At 44.9% G+C, this 23,209-nt stretch overlaps 1 protein-coding gene and 1 pseudogene across 3 annotated transcripts in view; one reads left to right on the top strand and one right to left on the bottom strand.

Annotated features, from left to right (window-relative positions):
• SLC7A8 (solute carrier family 7 member 8) overlaps positions 1–23,209 on the bottom strand; it is a 50,033-nt gene that overhangs the window by 15,462 nt on the left and 11,362 nt on the right. For 2 of the 3 annotated variants that reach the window (XM_037037733.1, XM_037037734.1), the window contains 2 exons: positions 17,915–18,119; positions 16,911–17,062 (listed from right to left, as the gene is read on the bottom strand). In XM_037037733.1, the coding sequence (XP_036893628.1) occupies positions 16,911–17,062; positions 17,915–18,119 (357 nt within the window). Of the gene's footprint in view, positions 1–6,121; positions 6,245–16,910; positions 17,063–17,914; positions 18,120–23,209 lie in introns of those variants that run through there. The other variant, XM_037037735.1, reaches the window with a different exon arrangement.
• LOC118980983 (guanine nucleotide-binding protein G(I)/G(S)/G(O) subunit gamma-10-like) lies at positions 12,959–13,889 on the top strand (annotated as a pseudogene).

Below are 23,209 nucleotides of genomic sequence, written 5' to 3'. Positions count from 1 at the left end.
ATTCATTTCCCTTCAGTAAATACTCAGGAGTGGGATCTGGGTTCTGTGGTAAATGTACAAGGTCTGTCCTCATACATGTAATATGAAAAAGGTATCCAGCCATGTAATATGAAAAATAGAGCCCTGGCTGGTGTGGCTCAGTGGATTGGGTGCCAGCCTGCAGACCAAAAAGTCACTGTTTCGATTCCCAATCAGGGCACATGCTTGGGTTGTGAGCCAGGTCCCCATTTGGAGGTGTGTGAGAGGCAAGTGATTGATGTATCTTTCCCTCTCTTTCTCCTCCCTTCCTCTCTCTAAAAGTGAATAAATGAAATCTTTAAAAAAAAGAAAAATAGAGACAGTTATTGAAGAAGACAGAAGACACAGGAAACACTGTACATAGGACAAGGATGCCTAAGTCCCCTTCAAAGTAGCACCTTGGGACTTCACACAGTTTTTCCAATTGCCATCAGCTGCCCCATCATATTTTCCTGAATCTCATCAATGGTCTGAAATCTCTTCCCTTTCAAAGGTGATTTTAGTTTTGGGAAAAACCAGAAATCACAGGGCGCCAAATCTGAGCTATAGGGGGGCTGAGTCATCTGTGTGATTTGATGTTTTGCCAAGAAACTCTGCACGATACGTGATGCATGTGTGGGTGTGTTGTCACGATGAAGCTGCCCATCACCAGTTGCTCATAGCTGTGGCCTTCTGAATCATCCAAATAGTTTCTGCAGAGGAATGTTCAAGCTTAATGTAAAATCTGATGCAGATTCATTGCTCTACTTGCTCAGTCATTTTTAATGCAATGGCCACACAATACACATGCTTACTCAATAGCATCTACCGTCCCCACAGACTAGTACGGTGAGGTCATCATTGTTCAGACACGCACATTCCTTGTCTGCCAGCTTACATGTTGTGCAAACTGTTCTCATTAGGTTCACAATGGCTGGACTTTTTCCAAACGGATCTTGTATACTAAACTTTGTAAGAAACCACTCAACTGTTTTCTAAAGTGGCTGTATCATTTTGCATTCCCACCAGCAATGTGTGCAAGATCCAATTGCTCTGCATCTTTGTCAGCATATACTACTGTCAGCTTTAAAAATCTGGCTATCTAATAGGTGTCAAGTGGCATTTCAATGTAGTTTTGATTTGCATTTCCCTAGTGACTAAAAATGTTGAACATGTTTTCCTGTGTTTATTTCCACCACCCCTATATCTTCTTGGTTGGCATGGGAGGCTTTTAATCTGTTTCCTTTCCTAGGAGTCATGGGCTTTCACAGAGATCCCAACAACATGGGACCTCCAGGCCTGGAGGAGAGCTCAGAGGCTGAGCATTAGGACAGAGGCACCTTCTGTTTTACCAACACATGCCCTAAGCAACCCATGGGAGCCCTGTGATACAGGAACAGGAGTCTCAACTTCCCAGTGGTTACGGAGTTATTGAGAACAAAGGGAAAAAGTTAAAATCCTGTTGCTTCCCCTTCCCTTGAAACAGTGACCAAGATGTCCCCTAGTTCTCCAAGGTTATAAGTCATATGTATAGAAGCATAAGACTCTTTCTTTCCCCTAACCAGGTCTCTGATTTCACTTAAACAGCTGATCAAGTTCTATCAATAGCTTACCCTGAAACTGTGCATTTACTTTCCAAATATATTCCAACCTTACTAGATTCTGAGAACATTTGGCAGGGTAAGGACCTGACATTATTCTTCTTCTGTAACCTTCCTCCCTATGGTGTCTCTGCCTGGCAACTCCTTCTCAGCTTTCAAGATCCAGCTCAAATGTCACCTGTTCTGGGAGTTGTTGTTATTCCACTTATTCCTGACAATGTGCCTGCCAGGCAAGATATATCGGCTGCCTTTCATAGACAAGGAACAAAGTTTGTCCCTCCTGTCTCCTATCAGACCACTTTGTTTATATCTAATTTTGGTACTTATTTCTTTGTATTATAATGATCTGTTTCTTTTTCTCTGTCTTCTTGTAGAGCAGGAGGGTAGGGACTGTGACTTTTTCATGTTTTTAATCCCAAGGTATATCATTGGTGGCTTCAAATAGTAGGTGCTCAGCAAATATTTGATACTTGAATAAAGAAGATGCTCCAATTCATTAGCTGTCCAATCTCACCTCAGTCTACGTGTTTCACAATGCACACCAATCCCCTTGCTCTCCAGGAAACTCCTCAAAAGGAGACATAATCCTCAATTGGTGTCACAGAGCCAAAAGAGCAAGAGGAAGAATGACTTCAAGAGTAGAAGCTCTTGCCCAGGCCAGTGTAGCTCAGTGGATTGAGTGTGGGCCTGCGAACTAGACGATTGCGGTTCGATTCCCAGTTAGGGCACATGCCTGGGTTGCAGGCCAGTTCCCGGTAGGGGACCCACGAGAGGTAACCATACATTGATATTTCTCTCCCTCTCTCCTTCCCTTCCCCTCTAAAGATAAATAAATAGAATCTTAAAAAAAAAAGAGTAGAAGCTCTTGACTCCTTGTGGAGAGGCTGTTAGCCAAGATGGTGTCATAACAGGAGAATGATAACATGTTGTTAAAAGGAGGATTTTAAGTACTGGAACAGAGAGAACATTTTGTAAATACTAGAATGTTCCAGATGGACTGAGATATCCTGATAAATACACATTTGGTTTATCTTACTCAATTCAGTAAGGATCTCAGGATCACACACCTGGTAACAACACAATGCAGATCACTCTAAACAACTAGGCTTCTCCCCAGGGCTCTGAAACATGCTAGGGATGAGGCTGGCCCCTGCGTCTCAGGAGTTCAGCAGACACAAGCAATAATGACTAAAAGTGAAGGAGATTGATTTAGGAAAGGAAGGAAGATCAGAACACAAAACTCATGTGGCTCAGGGATAGGTAAGGATTATAGAACAAGGAGCAGAGAAGAAAATTATCCTCTATCAAGGGGAGGAGGGGGAGGGCAGGGATGTGGCAAGAAAGTGCCTGGAGGGAAATGAGGACAGAGTGGGACAACCAAGGGGGAAGGGGAATGTGGCCACTTCCCTGTGAGCTAGGACAGAAAACACAAAACCACCTTTTCGTCAAGGCAGCCAGAAAGACTCTTTCAAAAAGTCGGCTCTGTAGTCTCCTACAGGGATCCAAGATGTCTGAATGGATATTTGTCAAATAAACTTGAGGTATGCATCTTCTGTCTTGCCTGAGCTAATCCCCACAACTTCACAAGAACCCAGTCCTTGACTAATATTTAACCTTTCCCCTTTACAGGGATCTTTCAGAAATAAAGAGAGAAATTCTGAGAATGAGGTGAGGAGACAGCCTGCCTGACACTAATCTCCTTGGAACAATGGCTGCAGGCCTTGTGTGACCTTTTACTGGCGGTTAGGTGAGATTGCAGCATGTGACTGAAGAAAAAAAGAAGGTACTTTTAGTCTCCTGGTAGGACAGGTCAGCTTCCCTCACAGCAGGCTGAAACCTGAGCCTCCGTTCAGAGGGAAAGGTCAGTGAGTGAAGGCAAAACTTGCCAGATGCTCGCCAAGCCTCTGCCCGGCTGCTATCCCGCACCCCTTTCTATTGCTGACAGCTATGTTCCCTCTCTCTCCCCTGAATTTTGTATGCCTGAGATACAGTGATGTCAGGGAAGCTGCATGAAGGCGGGGACCAGTAGCCACTGCAGCTTGCAATGTGAGGGTATCTATCTATCTATCTATCTATCTCTCTATCTACTGACCTATCTATTGTCTATCTATCCATCTATGTACCATCTATCTATCCATACATAAATACATGCAGTTGTCATCTACAAAGTTCCTACACATGCTAGGCACTCTAGTAAGTAGGGGAGTTACAAATAAGACTCAAGTCCCCACCCTTAGGAAGTTGACATCCTAACAGGGGAGATGGGTGAGCTAAAAGATGATCACAAAACAATGTGGTGAGGGTAGAGCTCTTCTTGGAAGCCAGAGGGCATCTTTTCTATAGCACAAAAAGGCCCTAGCAACAGGGAGAATTTTATAATTTTGGCCTAGCTGGACACAATAATAAAAAGGCATACAACTCTGGTTCTTGTCCATTGTAATCTGGCTGTGGGGGTGGTTGTTGCTTCTCTAAGGGCCCCCATGGGAGCTCAGGCTTATCTGTATTTGTTGGGCCTTATCTCCTTTGTTTCCTTGCTTATAAAAGAAAAGGTGCAAACACTATCAAGAAGATGCTGAAGTCAAGGGTTAGTTACTTAATCTGCCCTGTTTGAAAAGCCTAATGTCAAGGTGATGGGAAAGGTACAAAAAATGAGGCAGACAAGAGTAGCCCAACTCATCCTGTGCCCTGTCCAGAGCCCAGGTTCTCTCAAGTGCCAAGTAGGAGAGGCGGGCTCAGTGCTTCCTGCCGCCAGTGGGAAAGCTGCAGGACTGGCAAAGAAACGCAGAGTTCTCCTCCGATGGATGACAAAGCAGATCCCGGAAGGTGTCTGCTGTGGAGCGGGTGGGCCAGCTCCTGCCTCCTGCAGAGAGGGCGTTCCTAGCCCCATCTCAGCTCTGATCCTCAGACTCTGATCCCTGGGGAGTCACAGAAGCCTTTCCTTTCCTTCTTCCCTCTGACAATAGCGCCAGAACTCCTGGGGATGGGCAGAAGAATGGCATCCCCAAATGTCAACATCTTAATCTTGTGAATATGTTCCCTTGCATGATGTAAGAAATTCTGCAAATGTGACTAAATGAAGGATCTTCAAATGGGGAGATTATTTTGGGATTATCTGAATGGATACAACATAATCATAAGAGTCCTTTACAAAGGAGGCAGGAGGGTCAGAGCTAGAAAAGGAGATATGATGGCCGAAAGAGAGATCAAAGAGGGAGAAAGACTCAAAGATGCCACCCTGCTGGCTCTGAAGATAGAAAAGGGCCCATGAGCCAAAGAATGCAGGGGGCTTCTAGAAGCTGGAAAAGGCAAGGAAACAATTCTCCCCAGAGCCTCCAGAAGGAACACAGCCTTGCCGACACCTTGAATTTAGGATTTCTGACCCTCAAAATTGTAAGAATGAATCTATAGTTTTAAGCCATTAAGTTTGTGGTAAGTTTTCCCAGCAGCAATAGGAAACTATACAGAGCCAGACTCCCTACAGAAAGACCAGAGAGCAAGGTGCATACATAGCCTTAAAGAGAAAAGCTCTTAAAGAGCAACCAGGTAGCACACACCAGGACCCAAAGGAACCACTGTCCAAAAAAACACCAAGTGGAGGGGAATGGTAGGGATCTCTACAAGTGGGCAGTGAAAGTGAGGTCACCATTGTGCTGATCTAGTTGGCAAATTTCCACACCACATGGTAGCGTCCCAACTCTTCCGCACCCTCCTCCTGTCAGTGGTACCTATGGTCACTGCTACCAGTGCCATTTGAGCCTCCAAGTCTGTTACCTGAAGATACTGGCCAGGTGGCTTTCTGGGCAGCAGGACGTAAGATACCACTGTGGCAAAAAGAGGAAGACTAAGGTGGCTGCTCCTCAGAAACCAACAGAGCCGTGATGTCCATCATCCCCAGGGCTTTGAAAATAACTCTCCACAGGCAGACTTGTCTCTCTGCCTTGTGTCCTCTCCCCTGGGCCCTTCTCAATGTCACCATCACACGTTCCCGGGAACTCCGGGGACTCCATCTGCATTTCTCAGTCTTGCTGACTTGCCCCTTTCTCAGGAGTGGGCTGGAGGGAAGCTGAACGTTCTAATTTTCCTTTAGAATTTTCAAAACCAGGCCTCCCCTTGTCTTTTCAGAAAACAGGCAGTAGAAAGAGAGAAGACAGATGGTGAAGAGGGGAGAAAAGTGAGTATGAGAAACAATAGCAGGGAGGAAGGAGGGGGAAGACAGAGGAAGTGGAGAGGAGCAGACAGAGAAGGGATGGGGTAAAAGAGAGAGTACAAGCCACAAGTGAGTGAGCTTGGGCAGCAAAATAGAGTGAGAAGAGGCCAGGATAGAAAAAAGAAGACGGAATATAGTAAGCAGGCAGCTGCTGAAAAGGTAAGCTAGTGATACTACTTTGTAGAAATCACAGCAGCCTGTTCCTTTTCAGAACTTCAAAACAAGCACCTTTCTGGGATGGAGCTCCTCAGCCCTCCCAAGCAGTGGTGTATTTCACCTGGTCATGTGCCTGACAGTGTGTAGGTTTCTGTCTCACCTTTTGCTTCGGTGTGCACTTCTCTGCATTCTGCCACGCTCTGGCCAGCTTCCCCGACTCCCTCCCTCTGGACCCGGAGCAAAAAGGGCGAGGTGATGCCGGCCAGACCAGCCTTCCAGTGACCACGCTGGAGCAGCTGGTGAGCACCCAGCCTGCAGGGCGAAGGGGTGTGGCGACACTCTGCTCAGCGATAGGCTGGACGGCTGGAAGAGACCCCTTGGCTGCCTCCTTTGCTTGAGGAAGGAACTGGGCACGTGTTTCTAATTGTGGAAAGGCTATTCCGGGTTGACCTGCCTAACTGTTTTCAGACATAGGAGGTAACCAGTACTGGCTGCCAAAACGCACTGATAGGCAAAGAAAACACAGAACCTTGTTTAAATTCTAACACACTCAACCCAAGGCTCTGATGAGGTTCCAGTTCTGCCCATGCAGGTCAGCCTGAGCTCTTTCCTCCTCAGAAAGGCTGGGGAACAAGGCTGGGGCAGGATTGCAAACACAGAGCCAACTTCCTAGAATCTTTCCCTGGATTCCTGCGCCAAGACATTTTTCATATGGGGTGAGGATCTGCCTTATAAAGTCTCAAGTCCCTGCCTGCCAAAAAACAAAGGTTGGTATTATTGTATGTTTAAATAACTTGATTGGTGAAAGACAAAAATACCTAAACAAAGCAAGAGCAACAAAAAATCAAAGTAGCCCTTCCTGATACACTAAGCTTTGATCCCAGTGTCTGTTAGGTCCACAAATAGGCTTTGAGATAGATCCTGCCTACCACACACACTACAGTGACATTTTGCCCTTCTCCTTCAGACCTTTTCATGTTGAAACACTGACATCGTTTGAGAAGTCTCAGAGGCCCCTCTAAGAAGAGGAGGTGTGCTGAGCCTTCTGGAAGGGCCTCTCTCACCCAGTGACAAACACGCAGAGGAGGACGAGTGCAGAGACCCAGTGGAGCTTCTGGAGGTCCTGAATCACACAGCTTTTCATGGAACTTTTGGCTAAGCTCCCACCCCCTTCCCCTTCCCTTCCTGGCTCTCTCTTCCCCTCCCTTTTTATCCTGATCCCTCCAATGGCAAGTGCAATTGCTGCGTCTGGAGTTTCTGCTGAATCACCACCCAGTACTTAGTTCAGCCAAGAAGCCTGAACACCCAGCTCAGCATTTTCTGAGAGCTGAGAAGTTCTCTCTTCGGCAATAGCTAAGCACAGCTCCTGAGCTGGAGTGGGGGAGAAGAGAAAAAAGGGACACCCAAAAAGCAGAGACAGACAGACATAGTGCACCATGCCACTTTGGGAAGCCTTGTTTTAATCCTATTCATTACTGTTCCAGCCTTGGCCTGAAGAATTCCTGTTATTTGATGCCTCAATACTCAGGGCCGATGCCTCCCAGACTCAGAGCAAGGGGGATGGGGTGGGTTCTGAGGGGTCTGCACCGAGCCTGGGAGGGCTAACCTGACTCTCTATTATCCTCAGCTTTGGGGGAAAGGAGGTCTGGTTGACTCTTTTACACTAGAAGGCTTGTGGGCTCTGTTAGCATTCACCTAAATCTGTGGATGCTGGAGTCCCTTATGTAAAATGGTCTATGAACCTGGACTCAGGCTGCAAAATTCCCAAGACTGGTCCGTGTGGGAGAAAAAGGGGATTCTGGGGAGCCCTGACTGGTGTGGCTTAGTTGGTTGAGTTTATTCCCATGAAGCAAAAGGTCTCTGTCTGGTTTGATTCCCAGTCAGGGCACATGCCTGGGTTGCAGATTCTGTCCCCAGTCTGGGCACGTGGGAAAGTCAACCAAACATCAATGTTCCTCCCCTTCTCTTTCTCCCTCCCTTCCCCTCTCTCTAAAAATAAATAAAATCTTTTAAAAAGGGGGGGGCGTTGGATAATGGGGAAAGTTACCTCACATAGTGATCCGATCGTAAATTCCTAACTGGTCATGGTAAGTAGTCATGCCCCAGGTCTACAATTTCTTTAGTAAAAGGCTTATTTTTGACTTAGCCAGCCTTTGTTTCTGTGCATCTAAGTTAACACACTTTTGAAATGCCCTGTTTCAGACTTTTTTTTTAAAGATTTTATTTATTTATTTATCTTTAGAGGGGAAGGAGAGAGGGAGAGAAGCATCGATATATGGTTGCCTTTTGTGCATCCCCTGCTGGTAGTTAGCCTGCAAGGAACCGGCCTGCAACCCAGGCATGTGCCCTGACTGGGAATCGAACCGCGATTGCCTGGTTCGCAGGCCCACGCTCAGTCCACTGAGCTACGCCAGCCAGGGCTCAGACCTTTTTTTTTGAATACCTGACCACCCTTCTAGACCCCTCCTTCTAAAGCATGACCACATAACCACAACTCTCCTGTAATCCAATCCCTGCCTGGCTTTCTCTTACCTTCATGTAATCTTCTCTACATTCCCTCCTTAATCTCAAGTGTGTAAAAGAAATGGCAAACTGTTATTCTCAGAAGCATTTATCTCAGTCTTTTGAGATCTTGCTTCCAGGTGCATCCTCTGTTTAACTCAAATTTTTATGAAAATTCTTTACGGGCTTTGACATTCTTATGTTGACATCAGTTATAACCCAGTTCCAAGGACGGCTAGTGCCCAAACCAGCTAAACTCTCAAAACAAATCCTGCCCTCTCTTCTTTCTCCCAAGGCTCCCAGTGCCACTAGGCTTCACTCCCATGAATCTTCTGATTGATTTCACGTTCCTGGGTGTGTGATATAAACTTGGTGTGTCACATTAACCCTTAAACGTTCACCAGACACAATTAATGGATGATTTCATAAACCACAGGTGCTGGCTCTGTTGGGGGAAAAAAAAATAAAGTGACCCTTGAGAGTCAAGAACACAAGGCTAGTAAAGAATTTGAACTTCTAGGCTGGTAGGAAAGTCAGCAAATTCTTTCCATACTAGTGAAAGCTGAACTCCAGGAAAACTCCTTTTTAGGAAACTTTAATCTCCTTATCTTTCCAAACTTCTCATTCCCTAGTTCCCAGGACTTGGGCTACTACATCCTTTGAACAGCAGAGTTCTAGTCTGAGAGTAAAAAGTGGAGACCAGAAGAGACACTCTGAGAAGCCAGGAAAGAGATGATGTGTCCAGGAATTAAAGCATACTGAAACTAAAAAGAAGACCCCGACTTCTCAGGTAGCCAGTGGTTAAATCCTGAGCTGACAATAGACTGGATGTCAACTAATGGACAGAAAAGTGTCCAACACCAATGGATCTCAAAGGAAGAAGACCTACATTCTTGAATTCTTTGTAATTGCTTACTATGATCTGTGATCTGTCATCTTTGTAATCGCTTACTATGATATGCAAACCAATAGTTGTTCATCTTATTAGAGCTCAAGACTAAATTGCTCTACCAGTAATGTAAGATGAAAGGCAACAGAGATACCTTCGTTCCCAGGGCTAGGGGCACAAGGAATACTCCAGAGGCCAGATAGGGTAGGGAAGAGGTGAAAGAGCACTAAGGAATGGGACTCTGCCATTACAGGCGTGGAGTCCGAAAGCATAGGAATGCCTTCCTCAAGTGCTAGCAACAAATCTTAAGCATTAGAGAGTGAATAGAAAAGGTGGTAAAGACAGAGGGGTCAGTATAGCCCAGTCTGAACCTCGCCAATGAGAAGACATTAAAATATGAGCCAGTGTCTTCCTTGGTTGGTTTCACCTGTATTCCCACAAGAATGTGCCATCCCTGACTCTCTCACCATTAATCACCAAGTCCCGCTTATTCTACTTTGTAAATGCCAAACACAGTTGACCCCTGAACGATGTAGGGGTTAAGGGTGCCAACCCCACCCTCCATCCTCCTTTGGTTAAAAATCTGCATATTACTTGTATCTCCCCAGAAACTTAACTACTGTCCTCCTTGGGCACCCAGGAGGGTTGGTTCCAGGACCCCACCTCCCATACCAAAATCCACAGATGCTCTAGTCCTTTATGTAAAATATTGTAGAACAATGCACACAGTCAGCTCTCTGCATCCACAGATTTACAACCACAAAACTAAAATACTGTTTTTGGTCCAAGGTTGGGTGACTCCATGGATGTAACACCCAGGGATAGGAAGGGTCAACTGTATATTTAGTGAAAAAAATCCATGTATAAGTAGAGCTGTGCAGTTCAAATCCATGTTGTTCAAGGGTCATTTACTCTCTACTCCACTGCCCCATCCCTAATTCACATCGTTATCTCCAACCTGAATTCCCCTAACCACACTGTAACTGGTCTCCCTGCCTTTGATCTTATTCCCCTTCTCAATATCTCCTTTACATGTTCAGCCATGATTCTTCTAAAATCTAAATATGACAATGTCGATCCTCTTTTGAAATCCTTTAATCTCTTCCTATTGCTCTTAGAGTAAAGCCTGATCTCTCTAGCATGGCTGATGAGGCCCTTCATGTTCCGGTCTCCACTTCTATCTACATTTCCTACCTCGAGTCTATGCTGTGGTTACCCAGAACTACCTGGAGCTCCCCCAGAGGGCCCTCATCTCTGTCACATCTAGCTCCCAGAAAGTTGTCCTCTTGGGGGAACTTATCACTTAAAACTGAAATTCACTGTGCACTGGTCATAATCATCCATTGGACTGAGGGGTATTAAATATTCTCATACTTAACACAGTGCCTGGAGCAGAACAGACTCTTGAATATTTGATAATTGAATGACCCTGTGTCCTGCAGTTCCTATAGAGGACACACAGGTAGACTCAAAAAACACTTATAAGGAAAGTCTTAATTTTCTGCTGCTGCTGCTGCAAATGAGAATGAAGATTTTCTGGTTCACGGCTCTGTCTCCTGCCAAGAAGCCTATCTAGCACATCCTGGGCTCTCGATAAACATTTGTTGAATGAGCAAAGTATTGTGATTCTTGTTTATATAATGCTTCTTGAGAGTCTCAACTCCTAAGTTATGCGACTCTAGAGCAGACTTTCAGTAGCATCCTGGGGTGACCACCTTGAGAAAGATTTCTAACCGAAGACCTGTTCAGTGCTTCTCAGGGCTTTGGAGAGGACATGGAAGGCAGAAACACAGAGAAGGCATAACTGCTCATCACAATAGCTAGAGAAAGTTAGATGAAAAATATTTCACTTTGATCTGTAGATAAAATAGACTCCTTCCTCTTAGTAGTGATTCTACCAGCTGATTCTACCCCTGAATCTTGTTTTTTTCCCCTTGTAACTTTGCTTTTATTTTAGGCCACCACCTCTTTGGCCTGGACAAATGCTTAGCCTGCTAATTCATCTCCCTGCTTCAAGGGTCATGGCCTTTTCTTCACTCAAATGTGAACCTAATCTTGTTACTCCTCAAAATCCTTCAATGGTTCCCCATCCCTTTGATGAAGTCTGCTTTTTTTCTGCATGATGTACAGGATGCTTCAACGTTTGGCTCCTGCTCACCTGTTCTCCTGTCACTCTCCGTGGCTCCACCCACTCAAAAGTACTTGCTTTGTTCCAACAGGTCATTTCTCCCTGGACCCCAAATCTTGCCTGTGCCCTTCCCTCTACCTGGCTATTCTATTTTATGCTCATCTGGAGCCTATCTACTTGCCTTTCAAGATTTAGCTCAAGCTGGGAGCCTTCCCTAACACCTCTCCCAACTTTGAAGCACCTTTTGTCATTCCATTGTATGGTAAGTATTTGTACGCCTATCTCTTTGCTAGCCTTTAATCTCTTCCAAGACTGTATAAACACTGCTGCATCTCCACTCAATGTAGGAATTCAACACATAATTAACCGATAGATTTGCAGTTTCTTTTTTTTTTCTAGAAAATCCATCTACAAAGTAATTTTCATCTTATGCATTATAATAATGAAAAATGAAATGTTAGTCAAATTGACTATTGCACAAAAACCAAGGGATTTTTAATACATTTATATTTTAAATGTTGACTAGTTAGAAGATGTCCAGAAAAAAAAAGGGGGGCTTGGATATATGAGAATCAAATTCTAGCCAGTCTGTATTTGCCAGGTTTCCTGTGCATATAAAAGGCTGATGATACACCCAAAGAACTCTCTGAGGATGAGGGAAGGGCAAGAAGGCAGTGCTGCTCAGGCATATGAGGCAGGCAGTACATTTAGTGCTCAGGATGAGAAGTTCGGGCGGGTCTTGAGAACATGAAGCCTCAAAGGAAAAAGAACTGAGATTAAAGGATTTACATGCTAGGAAAGACTGTTGAATGCCCTGAGGTAAAGGGATTAATTTGCAAGAGACATGCAAAACAATACACATAAGTTTATCTACCACAGTATCATGCATCAAGCACCTGGAAACTTTCCTAGAGCATCACCTGCCCTTTATGCAGAGAAACTGCAGAGCAACTCAGGGCTAAAAGTAATGCATATAGCGAAGTCCTTAAGAAGAAAAAAAAACATCTGAAGTCCTGGCAAACTAGCCTATTAGGAATCTCAGTAGAGAAATAGAAAACAAGATAAGAAGTGTTTTTTAAGTTGTAAAATGCATGCAGAATATTCCCTTCTACTCAGGGAGAGAAAGGAAAAGGAGCTTCTTTAGTACAAGACATTAAGGGAGAAGAGGGGGATTGAATGAGAAGGCAAAAATCTACTTCAGATACTGAAGTAGAGGAGGCCAGGAAATTGCCTGAGTAAAAGGTGGTCTGGTCCCCAGGGGGTGGAGGTGGGGGTGGCAAACAGATCCCAAAGGCTACCCACTGTTAGGGAGCAAGAAGCACAAATAAGGGACCCCAGAACACCTGGCGCTCTTCTGTGTCACTGGGACAACTTTGTTTATAACCTGAAAGTCAGATAAGAGCCAAAAGATGCAGCTACATGCTAAAAGAGCAAGCTGCAGAAATAACCTATCGATATGTATGTCTAGCAGCGCCTCCATGTCCACTGGGGCCAGCGTGAATGCCGGCAGTGCCTGGTGGAGCAGCTTAAGCTGGAGGCCGCCGTGGAGAGGATCAAGGTCTCCCAGGCTGCTGCAGAGCTTTAAGAGTACTGCACGCAGAATGCCTGCAAGGATACCCTGCTGGTCTGCATTCCAGCGGGAAGCAACCCCTTCTGGGAGCCCAGATCCTGTGCTCTACTCTGAACACTGTGGGAAAGAAGTGGGTCAAGGAATGCCTTCAGACACAAAGTGATGAATGCCTGCCTCCAAGTCTCAAGAAAGCATTTTTTCCTAACCAAATGACTTTTAGGTATTTCAGACCTTCCCAGTGGTCTGGTCCTATCACCAAAACTCTACAGAAATTGATGAGTTTCAACTCAAATAAAGAAACTGGGTGAAGAACAGACTTTTAAGTAATAATGGCCCAGTTTGCTTGATGAAGTGCTTTATACTTAGGGCAAAGACTTTACCACCAAACATACAAAAATGCACCTCTTTCACAAGGGAACTACTGGTGTTTCTATACCTGGAATGTAATGTATGTTTTATTTACCGGATGTTTACATTTTGGAAAGAAAACCATTTTTGTTTATTAAAAAATTCAATATTTGGAATTTTGTTGTTCCTAAGATTTTTACGTCATAACAAAATTTGTCCCTTTCTCATGAATTTACAATTTTTAAATGAAGATAAGCCAGTGTAAAATTGTGGGAAGATTAGGCTTTATTAATCAAATGCTGTCTTGATTTTTGTAAGTGAGAAGACTGTTTTACTTTTAACACTAAACATGGAAGCTGTTTCTTAGCAGAACTCATTGGAAAGATGAATGCGTCGTGTATGAGATCTCCCGGTTCTGCGTGTGACACACAGCTCTTCCTAAGTCCCTCTGGAGTTGTGGCTGCACTTAGTCATACCTTATTTCATGTCTTTGAAAGACTTTTATTTAAAATGTGACTTACAGAACATTGCAAGTTATTAAAAACAAAGTAATGTGAACATTTTACAAACTAAATGAATTTTTAATGTCATGTTTTACTTTGATGTTGTGCCTTTGATTTAATTTGAGACACTTAAAAAAGAACATATTGTATTTGTGATCATCTTTAAAGAGCTTGGAAATAAAATTTCTGCTTAATTAAAAAAATATGTATGTCTACATACCCAGATGCATACATGGATAGATGCATTTTATTTAGGATGTAAGGATACCCATCCATGGTTACCAGGGCTACTGGGCAGGAGAGAGGGGTGAAGATAAGGGGAACATCTTTTACCTAGAGAATACAGTCATCTTATGAAATAGTAAAAAATAAAAAAGAAAGGAAGGAAGAAAGGAAGGAACTCAAGCAAATCACAAAAGGCACCAAAACTGTTTTTACACCTCCCGATCTCCTCCTTCCTAACTCACTCCTCCTACTAATATGCTTGCTCTGGAGAAGGGAGAAAGGCTTTTCATTTAATTAAAACGTAAAATACTTTCTTTTTTTTTACTGCCTGGTGGCTAGGAATATTCTGCTGAGTCAGCAGTGAATAATCAGCTTTGACCTAAATCATAAAATAACTCAAAGCGGCAGCTGCAGTTGCATAAGCGTGATCCAAATCCGCAGTTCCTTCTCTTTCCCGTCTCCTCTCCGCCCCCTTCCAAACTCCCAGCAGGCAAGCCAGTTACAGCAGGTTCTTTCTGCCTCTCCAACCTCATCTGCTCCTTCCCACCATCATTTTTCTTCCGGATTTATTCTAAAAATGCCCCCATGGAACCAGATTTGACCTCATCTCCTCTCTCCCACAGCAAACCCCAGCCAGGGGCTTTGCCGTACCGGTTCTCCCAGCTGGGCTCCTGCCCAGTCCTCCAGCTCCCCAACTGGAGTAGCTGGACCTCGCCAGCAACCTCTCCACAGAGGGTGGCCTTTCCCTCAAAAATTCTCATTTCCACAGTGGATCCAGCCTGTCAGAACACCAAAATGACACAGCAGAAAGCAGAGTTTCTTATATCATTACATCCAGATCATCTTCATACTCTCGACTGCTTCTATTAAGAATATGGCTGGACTGGGCCAATCTTGGCTCTACTGCCAAGGAACACTGGGCCTATTCTCCACAGTCAGCTTGCCTGGCAACTGCTAGGAGAATGGGATGCAGCTAGATGATGGCTGGAGGGGTGCCTGAACTAAAAGATAGCATTTAAAGAAAGACAGCATCTACCAAACCTTCCTGACAGCCTGATTCTTATTTATTTTACTGGGTACCTTAAGAGATGATTTGAGGGGCCTGTAAAAGTGGGTTAAAAAAAAGGAATTCAAAGAACCAGAAAACAGAAACTTTGCACACCAACTCAAAGTACCTGGGAGTGTCTGAGAGGAAGTGTGGCTGTGTGGCTGAGTCCACAAGTGCACTTCTGTAGAGAAGAGTTGGGGACTCCACTGGCCCTCACATCTGGGAGGGCAGGGGTAGTGTACGAGATGAAGTGAGGAGCTGTTTTGCATTTTTCCCAAGGAAATAAGGAGGAATACATTTGGGTTTAAGAAAATTTCCCTGCTTATGAAGGTGGAAAAGTATTTGCACATGTATCTCAAGGACACTGACAAATTCCTATCTCTGGAGGGCAAGTCTGCCCATGTTAAGCGGGTCATAATTGCTTTGCAGTTCTACTTAAAAGGCAGAGGAGAGGCCAGAGAAGCTTTATTGGGTCTTTGATGTCAGGAATCAGGAGAGGGGAGATCTTATCATTTTTGTCCTTAGAGTTTCTAAATTCCTCCTGGCTTGGTGCTAGCAGGGTCCAGATGAGATGTGGGGCTGCCAGAGGAACCATGCACAACCTGTCTTTCGAGAAATGGGCTGCAGGCAGGAGTGGTCCTCATCTCTTGGGAGCATTTGTACCTCTCTGGCCTGGGGGCAATCTGTGAGGCTATACGAGTGCCAGAAGGTCTTTGCCTAAGATGTCACCCACCCTTAGTGGGTTTAGGGAATGCAATGAGAGTTGTGGGGTGCCAAGGCTCAGGGAACTCCCCACTGTGGCTTAGTTTCTCTCCTAGGGGATGGACTGAACAGCTTCAGGATTCTCAACTTCTAGTTGGAGGTCAAGAGCGGCCTCTTGACTCAGTCATTTTACCAGCACCAACAGGAAAAAGGAAGCCATGTCTGTGTGCACGAGATGCTGAAATAGCAGTAGACAGCACTGATGTGGTCTCCGTTATAACACCCCCTAGTTGTCTGATGGCAAAAAAAAGCACTCTTTCTGTACCTCCATTCCCTTTTCCTCCTCTCCCACCACCCTAGCTCTAGATCCAACTCACAAGTGAGCACCAAGTGATCACCGTCATTGAGTAAAGGCTGGGCCGCAAGATGCCCGAGTGTCCCATGCAACCCTCGCAACCATGCCCTCCTGTACAGGCTGGGAGGGTTACTTTGCCAAGCACTCACAGTAGTTAGAAAGTGGCACAGAGATGCAGTTTCCCACAGCCTGGTTCTGGAGTCCACAATCCTCTCTAGATCTGTGAGCAGGCCTGACCAAACAACTGTCTTGGCCCCGCAGTACCACTTGCCTGGATGACAGGGGTCTACCCCAGGGCCAAATAGGGCCACTTTCCAAGGAGACCACCTTGAGGGGCCCAGCTGGCTGTCCTGTGAGAGTCTTTGAGATAGCTGAGTTACCCCTCCCACCCCACCCCACCAGCATGACATCATATAAGTGCAAGTGCTTTATATGAAGCACCCTGCCAATGAAAGTTTGAGCAGCTACTGAAGTTTCTTCCTTTTTTAACATCAGGTAATGATATGTAGAATTCATTCATTCAAAGCACACATGCAGGAAATGGTAAAATAAGGAATGGGGAAAACATAAAAGAGGGCAGGAAAGAAAGAGGGAGAGGAAGAAGCAGCAGAGAGAGACATGGAGACAACCAGGAAGGCTAAAGGGGCTGCCTTGAGAGCAAGGCCCAGATGACACTTACATAGGCAGATGGCAGCCAGGAGTCGAAGTCCATACTCTGGGGGGAAGCAGGTGGGGAAGAGCGGCTGTAGCACATAGTTGGAGAAGGTGAGGGCGATGACAGCCTGGTTGGTGGGGTAGATCACCAGCACAGCAATCCATAGCCTCAGGAACCTGAGGGGGAACAGGACAGGACTTGACCCAAGACGGCAATGCAGAAACCCGCCCCAACCAAAGGCATGGCAGGGATTCAGAAGTCATCAGGGGAAGCCTGGGCAAGTCATGGGGCAGGATTAGGAGGGACGGGTAAGCTACAGAGATGCATTTTCTTTTTATTTTAAAGATGCCGAGGAGCTTAGTCCCCTCTGAAAAGAGACACTCAGCCCTCCGCAATGACAATAAAATCGTTTAATGATGAAGAGCTAAGTTTCAACTAGTACTAATGCATGTCTTGGCATTCTTTCACTCTTCCCTCTCCTTTCATTATCTCTTCTCTACTGTTCTGGCCCCCAGCATCCAGTGGTGGAAAATAAAATTTGCAACCTCAGCAGTTTGACAGCCAGGACATGCTAAGGGTATGACCACTTACACAAATGCCATAGGCATCACTGAGCGGGTGTTGTGGGAGAAGTGCCCTCCACACCCTTGTGCCTCATGGGTGAAGGGTGAGTTCTTTAGTAGCAGGGCTGCAGAAGCTGAGGACATTCAACATCAGAGCCTCACCTTTGAGGGAGGCTATTATCCTTGGAAATGTCACGTTTTGTGACATGCTTTCCCTTTAAGTCTCCAGTTAGAGTTATCATATTTGCTCTCCCTCACAGACTCTTGCCCACTAAGGTCAACAGAGATTCAAACTACAGCCTGGTTCCTCTGTCACTCTCAGGAACATCAAGGGGACACAAGACTCCACTAGCAAGCATGACATGGAGGCAAAAGGAGACACTCCATTCTCTCGCTCTCTTTGGCACATTGGAAAATCCCAGTCTTGGCTTCCTAGACCACTCAGGTCTCTGAAGAGCCTCTTACCCAGCTAGTCCTCCAAAGATGTCCTTGACGTAGGAGTAGTCACCCCCAGATTTGGGGATGGTTACTCCAAGTTCAGCATAGCAAAGGGCTCCCACAGCTGTAATGAGACCCGTCACGATCCAGATGATAAGAGCGAGGCCCACGGAACCGGCATTCTCCAGAACACCCTTTGGTGAGACGAAGATTCCAGAGCCAATGATGTTTCCTGCATGAGGCATCAAAAGTTCCAGGGAGACAGTAGCATCAGCAAAGGTGGCAGGACTGGCATTTGCAGGGATGGCCTCATCTCTGATATGATTCTAAAATACCTTTGGGTTGCATGAATCATCTTCAGGCAGGTATATCTAGCAATCCTCTCTTTAGGAGCGGGGAAAAAGGGGCAGACAACAGGCACTTAGAGACTAGGAATGTGGTCAGGTACCCTACATGTCTTCTTTAATCCTTAGGTTAAGCCTATGGAGTCAGAGATCATTTCTCCCACGTTACAGAGGAGGAAACTGAGTCTCAAAGATACCACCAAGTGCATTAGCGAATACCATACACTAATAAGTTCTGGTGCAGGTATTGAACCCCAGGACCCTCTGACTGGGTTGTACATGGTTCATCCAAGGTGATAAAAGTCTTAAGACTGGCTGGAAATGGCAGGACTTGAAAAATGAGTTGTTCTCAGAGACCAGCTGCCAGTTAGCTCCAAAAGTGAGCCAAAGGGTCAGACTCTGGTCACACCCCATGACTGGGGGTTTTTCAGACTCATGGGTGAGGACAGCATTCTTGGAGGCTGGTCTCTACCATAGACACGGCAGCCCCACCCTTGGTGAGAAATAGGAAATAACCCTATAGTCCTAGTTGTGCCCTGGCTGGTGTGGTTCAGTTCACTGAGCACCGGCCTATGAACTGAAAGGTTGCTGGTTTGAGTCCAGTCAGGGCACATGCCTAGGTTGCAGGTCAGGTCCCCAGTTGAGGGCATGCAAGAGGCAACTGATTGATGTATCTCTTCCACACTGATATTTTTCTCCCTCTCTTTCTTCTTCCCTTCCCCTCTCTCTAAAAGTAAATAAATAAAATTTAAAAAGAAAAGAAAAAAAGAACATTTCATAATGTTGAAGGACTCATATAATCCTCCCAAACATTTATGAAAAATAAAAAAGTCCTAGTCGTTTGGAAGTGATTTATAGGCATGTAACCCATGTGAAGCCTCAGCACCATATTCCTCCCAAGGTCATTTTCCTCCACTGTTTCATGTGATCCTTACAACAGCCTTGTGAAATTGAGGAAGAGGAGCAAAGGTAAGGTACTTCTCTATTTTACAAACTAAGGAACTAATTCACAAACTAAGGTTAAGTGGCTTTCTCCCAATTCCAGAGCTACTGATGGGTAAAGTTGGATCTAGAGGTCAGTCTCCTGATGTCTCATCCAGAGCTCTTCCCACTAATCCGCTTCCGCCTTTGTACGTAAGTAGCTGGACTTCTCCTGGGAGGTGAGACCAGCACCTAGGACTGAATGGCTGGCTAATTCAATGTGTGTATTGGGCAGCGAAGAAGCAGGAGTGTGGGGGAAGCAACTGACAAGCTCCTTCCCAAGCTTTCCTTTGTCTACTTCTTATGATACAAAGTGGGATTGGGTCCATTGGCCAGATACTTTGAAAGCTCTCTTCAAGCTCCACACCAGCTGCACCATCAAAGGCCTGAAGGAGGAAGCAGCAGCTAGATGGACCCAGGCAGAATGCAGAGCTAGAGGGTGTATTATGAGGCCAGCTGGATTTGACTGTTCTGAGGGCGTGTCAAATTCCCAACATATCTCTTTACTGGTTTGGAACTGGTGCTGGGCTGAACGAGACGCAGAGTTCGGGGTTGTACACTCAGCTTCCCAAAACAGTCTTTCAGACCTCAGCTATAATTCAACCCCCATCAGGTCTTGAAACTCACTTCTAAATCAAAATTCAATTTCTAATTCCAGGCCATGCATTCAGTTATTTCAGCCAAAGGGAAAGAGAAGAGAGTATTTATATTAAAAAACAATAATGTCCTATTCCTCTGGGGTGCAAAATAGGCTATCCCTTTTCAGATTAAAAAATTGCAGTGTGACAGCCCTGGCTGGTGTAGCTCAGTGGATTGAGCACGGGCCTGTGAACCACACGATCGCAGTTCAATTCCCAGTCAGGGCACATATCTGGGTTGCAGGCCAGTTCCCAGGAGGGGACGCACGAGAGGCAACCATACATTGATATTTCTCTCCCTCTCTCCTTCCCTTCCCCTCTAAATATAAATAAATAAATAGTCTTTTTAAAAAACATTTAAAAAATTAAAAATTACAGTGTGAGATAAGTAACGGAAGAGGGAAGGGGTCTAGACAGTCCTCATATGTGCTTTGCCTGAATGTTAGGTTAGTGGAGACTAGAAGGTACTAGTATCCTGGGACTCAAGACATGGGCACCCTACCCTGTCAAGTGACCCTTCAAGTGCCAAACTAAATGTGCTTCTGAGAATTGATAACAAGCACTGAAAGGTGACAGTAAATTCCTTGCCTAGCAGGTATGTATCAAAAGAGTAACCTATAGGGCATTTCAAAGCCAGCCAAGAAGAGAGAAATACAACTAGCGTTAAAAAACTAGCTCAAGAGGTTACAAAAAAAAAAATCCATCAGTACAGGAGGAAAACAAGGTTTGGCTTTGGTCTTTTAGGTGCTGAAAAGGAGGTTTGGGAACAACCAGACATTTCTTAGAGCCAGGAATGGCTGTCTCAAGGGAGAAGTGGGAAAAGAAGCTATTTAAAAGATTCCTTCTTCTCAAGAATAAAGAATGTTAAAGTTCTACTAAGCGTTCTTATAGAAAACGAATTTTGCAATGAGAATGGATACGTACTTCTGTTCTCTCGCTTACACTTGGACATTTCTAGACTGCATGCTCCTTCCCTCATGCCAGGTAGAGGAAACGCTGGAAGGTGGGATGTGCAACACCAACAACCTACTGCAAAGTCTGACTACTTCTCGCCTCACCTTACAGTATTCCCGGATAACATGTCCTTCTACAGAGCTGCTGGAATGACGGTGAGAGCTGCAATTGGTTAGCAATGAGACAGGAATCTCCATTTTGTAAAAATTGGGTTCTCCCCCTCCCCCCAACAATATCAATTTTGACTGAGTTAAAATCAGATAAAAGCTAAAATTGATTTATGCTAGGGAACAGGAAGGAAAGGCATGCACCTCTCACTGATTCTAGGAAGCTGCTATCTAGAAAACCAGAATCATGTAACACTTCCTCCTGCTTAGTGGCCTCTGGAGCTTCTGCGGGGGGAGTAAAGTCACTCGCAGCACAGCTGTGTTCTGGAGCTGAAAGAACATTACCCCAAACTAATACCCTCTATATCAGTTTTTAGTGTGATTACTTGATTCATACTTATCTCCTCCACTACACCGCAAGCTCCATGAGAACAGGAACTGTATTGCTTCCCCTCACGTGTGAAGTGTCATGCGGCAGACACTCCATAAATGTTTACCAATTGAAAGATGTCTGACATCAAGCTAGAACTTACCTCTACAGAGTAATTGTTCTCTGACAAGAGTGTATTTGTTTCTTTGGAGCCTCCGAATTCTGTGAAATGTGTCAAATGTCTATTGTAGGCAAATGAGTAAAGCAGCTCAGTTATTCCCCTGCTGAGAAGAGTAGACTATCTAATCTTACGATCTCCAGTTTGTAGAAGAAGGAGGTAAGGAGGGTAACTACAATTCCCATTTTCCAAATGGGGAAAATTAGGCAGGTATTATTATCCTTATTTTACGAATGAAGAAACTGAGACTCAGAGAGGTAGCTATTTGCCTAAATCATAGAGTGAGTTAGTAGCAACTGGATTAGAACCTAAATCTTCTGTTACAGCTTCAAGCTTTTCCCTGAAAACAGTTTTACATGCTCCACTCTATAGGCGATAAGAAGGATTCACAGAGAATGCTTATTCAAAAACTGGAACACAGATCTGATGCTTTCCTTCTATTGCATCACCCTCTTCAACACTGATTTACAAAACACTCACAGCTTATTACCTTATTTGATTCTCATAACTACTTTCTTAGGTCCGTAGGTCAGGTATTATCATTCTTATTTACCTTTTTGAAGACTGAGGTTCAGAGAGATGAGGAGACAATTTAAATCACATAACGTGTATACAGCAAAGCCTGGACGAGAGGCAAAGGCCTTGGGTTCCTGGCCCAGGATTTCCTCAACTATCCCACATTGCCTCTCCTCTAGAAATTGCACAACACACACGTTAGCTGCAGGGCTTTTAAAGTTGGACACTGTCTAAATGAGACTTCCCTGAAGTGGCTTTGAAAAAGGAAAACTTGGAAAGAGCTTCCACCTAGGCTCTGAAACTTTCTTACTTTTTTTCTTTTTTTAAGATTTTATTTATTTACTTTTAGAGAGAGGGGAAGGGAGGGAGACAGAGAAGGAGAGAAACAGCAATGTATGGTTGCCTCATATGGCCCCACTGGGGACCTGACCCCCCAAAAAGGCATGCACCTTGACTCGGAATTGAACTGGTGACCCTCTGGTTTGCAGCCTGCACTCAATCCACTGAGCCACACCAGCCAGGGTGCTCTGAAACTTTCTTGATGAAAGGTTGAAGGTTGGAAATAAGTTTATTAAGGTGAGATTTTTTTCTTTTTATTCTCACCCGAGGACATGCTTATTGGTTTTAGAGATAGGGAATGGAGGGAGAAAAAGGGAGAGAAACCAATGTGATTGCTTGACCCTCGTAGGCTCCTAACCAGGGACCAAACCAGCAACCCAGGCAAGTGTCCTGACCAGAAATCAAACCTACATGTGACCTTTCAGTTTACAAGATAACACCCAACCAACTGAGCCACACTCGCCAAAGGGGCACTTTTGTCTCCATTGTTTTCCTCTTAGACTCATTGTCTACATAAAGCCATTCAAGAATGAGATGCCCACCCATCTGGTATAGCCGATGTGCTGAAGATCAGTGTTTCAACCTTCTCTTTCATCCACCACAATTAATAAAACAATCACTTTATCACACGGATCTTTAGTGAAGAATGAGTCCTAGGATGTCTGGACAATGAGGCTCAGCTTGGCTTGTTCTGTCAAAGAAAAGCCAGGCAAACCAGTCCATTAAAAAGGGGCCAGTTTGTATCAGTGGACAAGTCTTCACTAGGAAAATTGCCAGAACTGAGAATATCTACTTTTGCCATGAATTACCATGAATTTTCCCACCTGTGGTCTAATAACCATGTGATTCTTATTTACTCACATCCAGACCTGTCCACAGTGGACTGCTGTAGCCA

Source organism: Sturnira hondurensis, unplaced genomic scaffold (genome assembly GCF_014824575.4).
Source record: "Sturnira hondurensis isolate 20B ecotype Veracruz unplaced genomic scaffold, ASM1482457v3 Scaffold0023357, whole genome shotgun sequence".
NCBI lineage: Eukaryota > Metazoa > Chordata > Mammalia > Chiroptera > Phyllostomidae > Sturnira > Sturnira hondurensis.
This window is presented reverse-complemented; position numbering and strand designations above follow the sequence as displayed.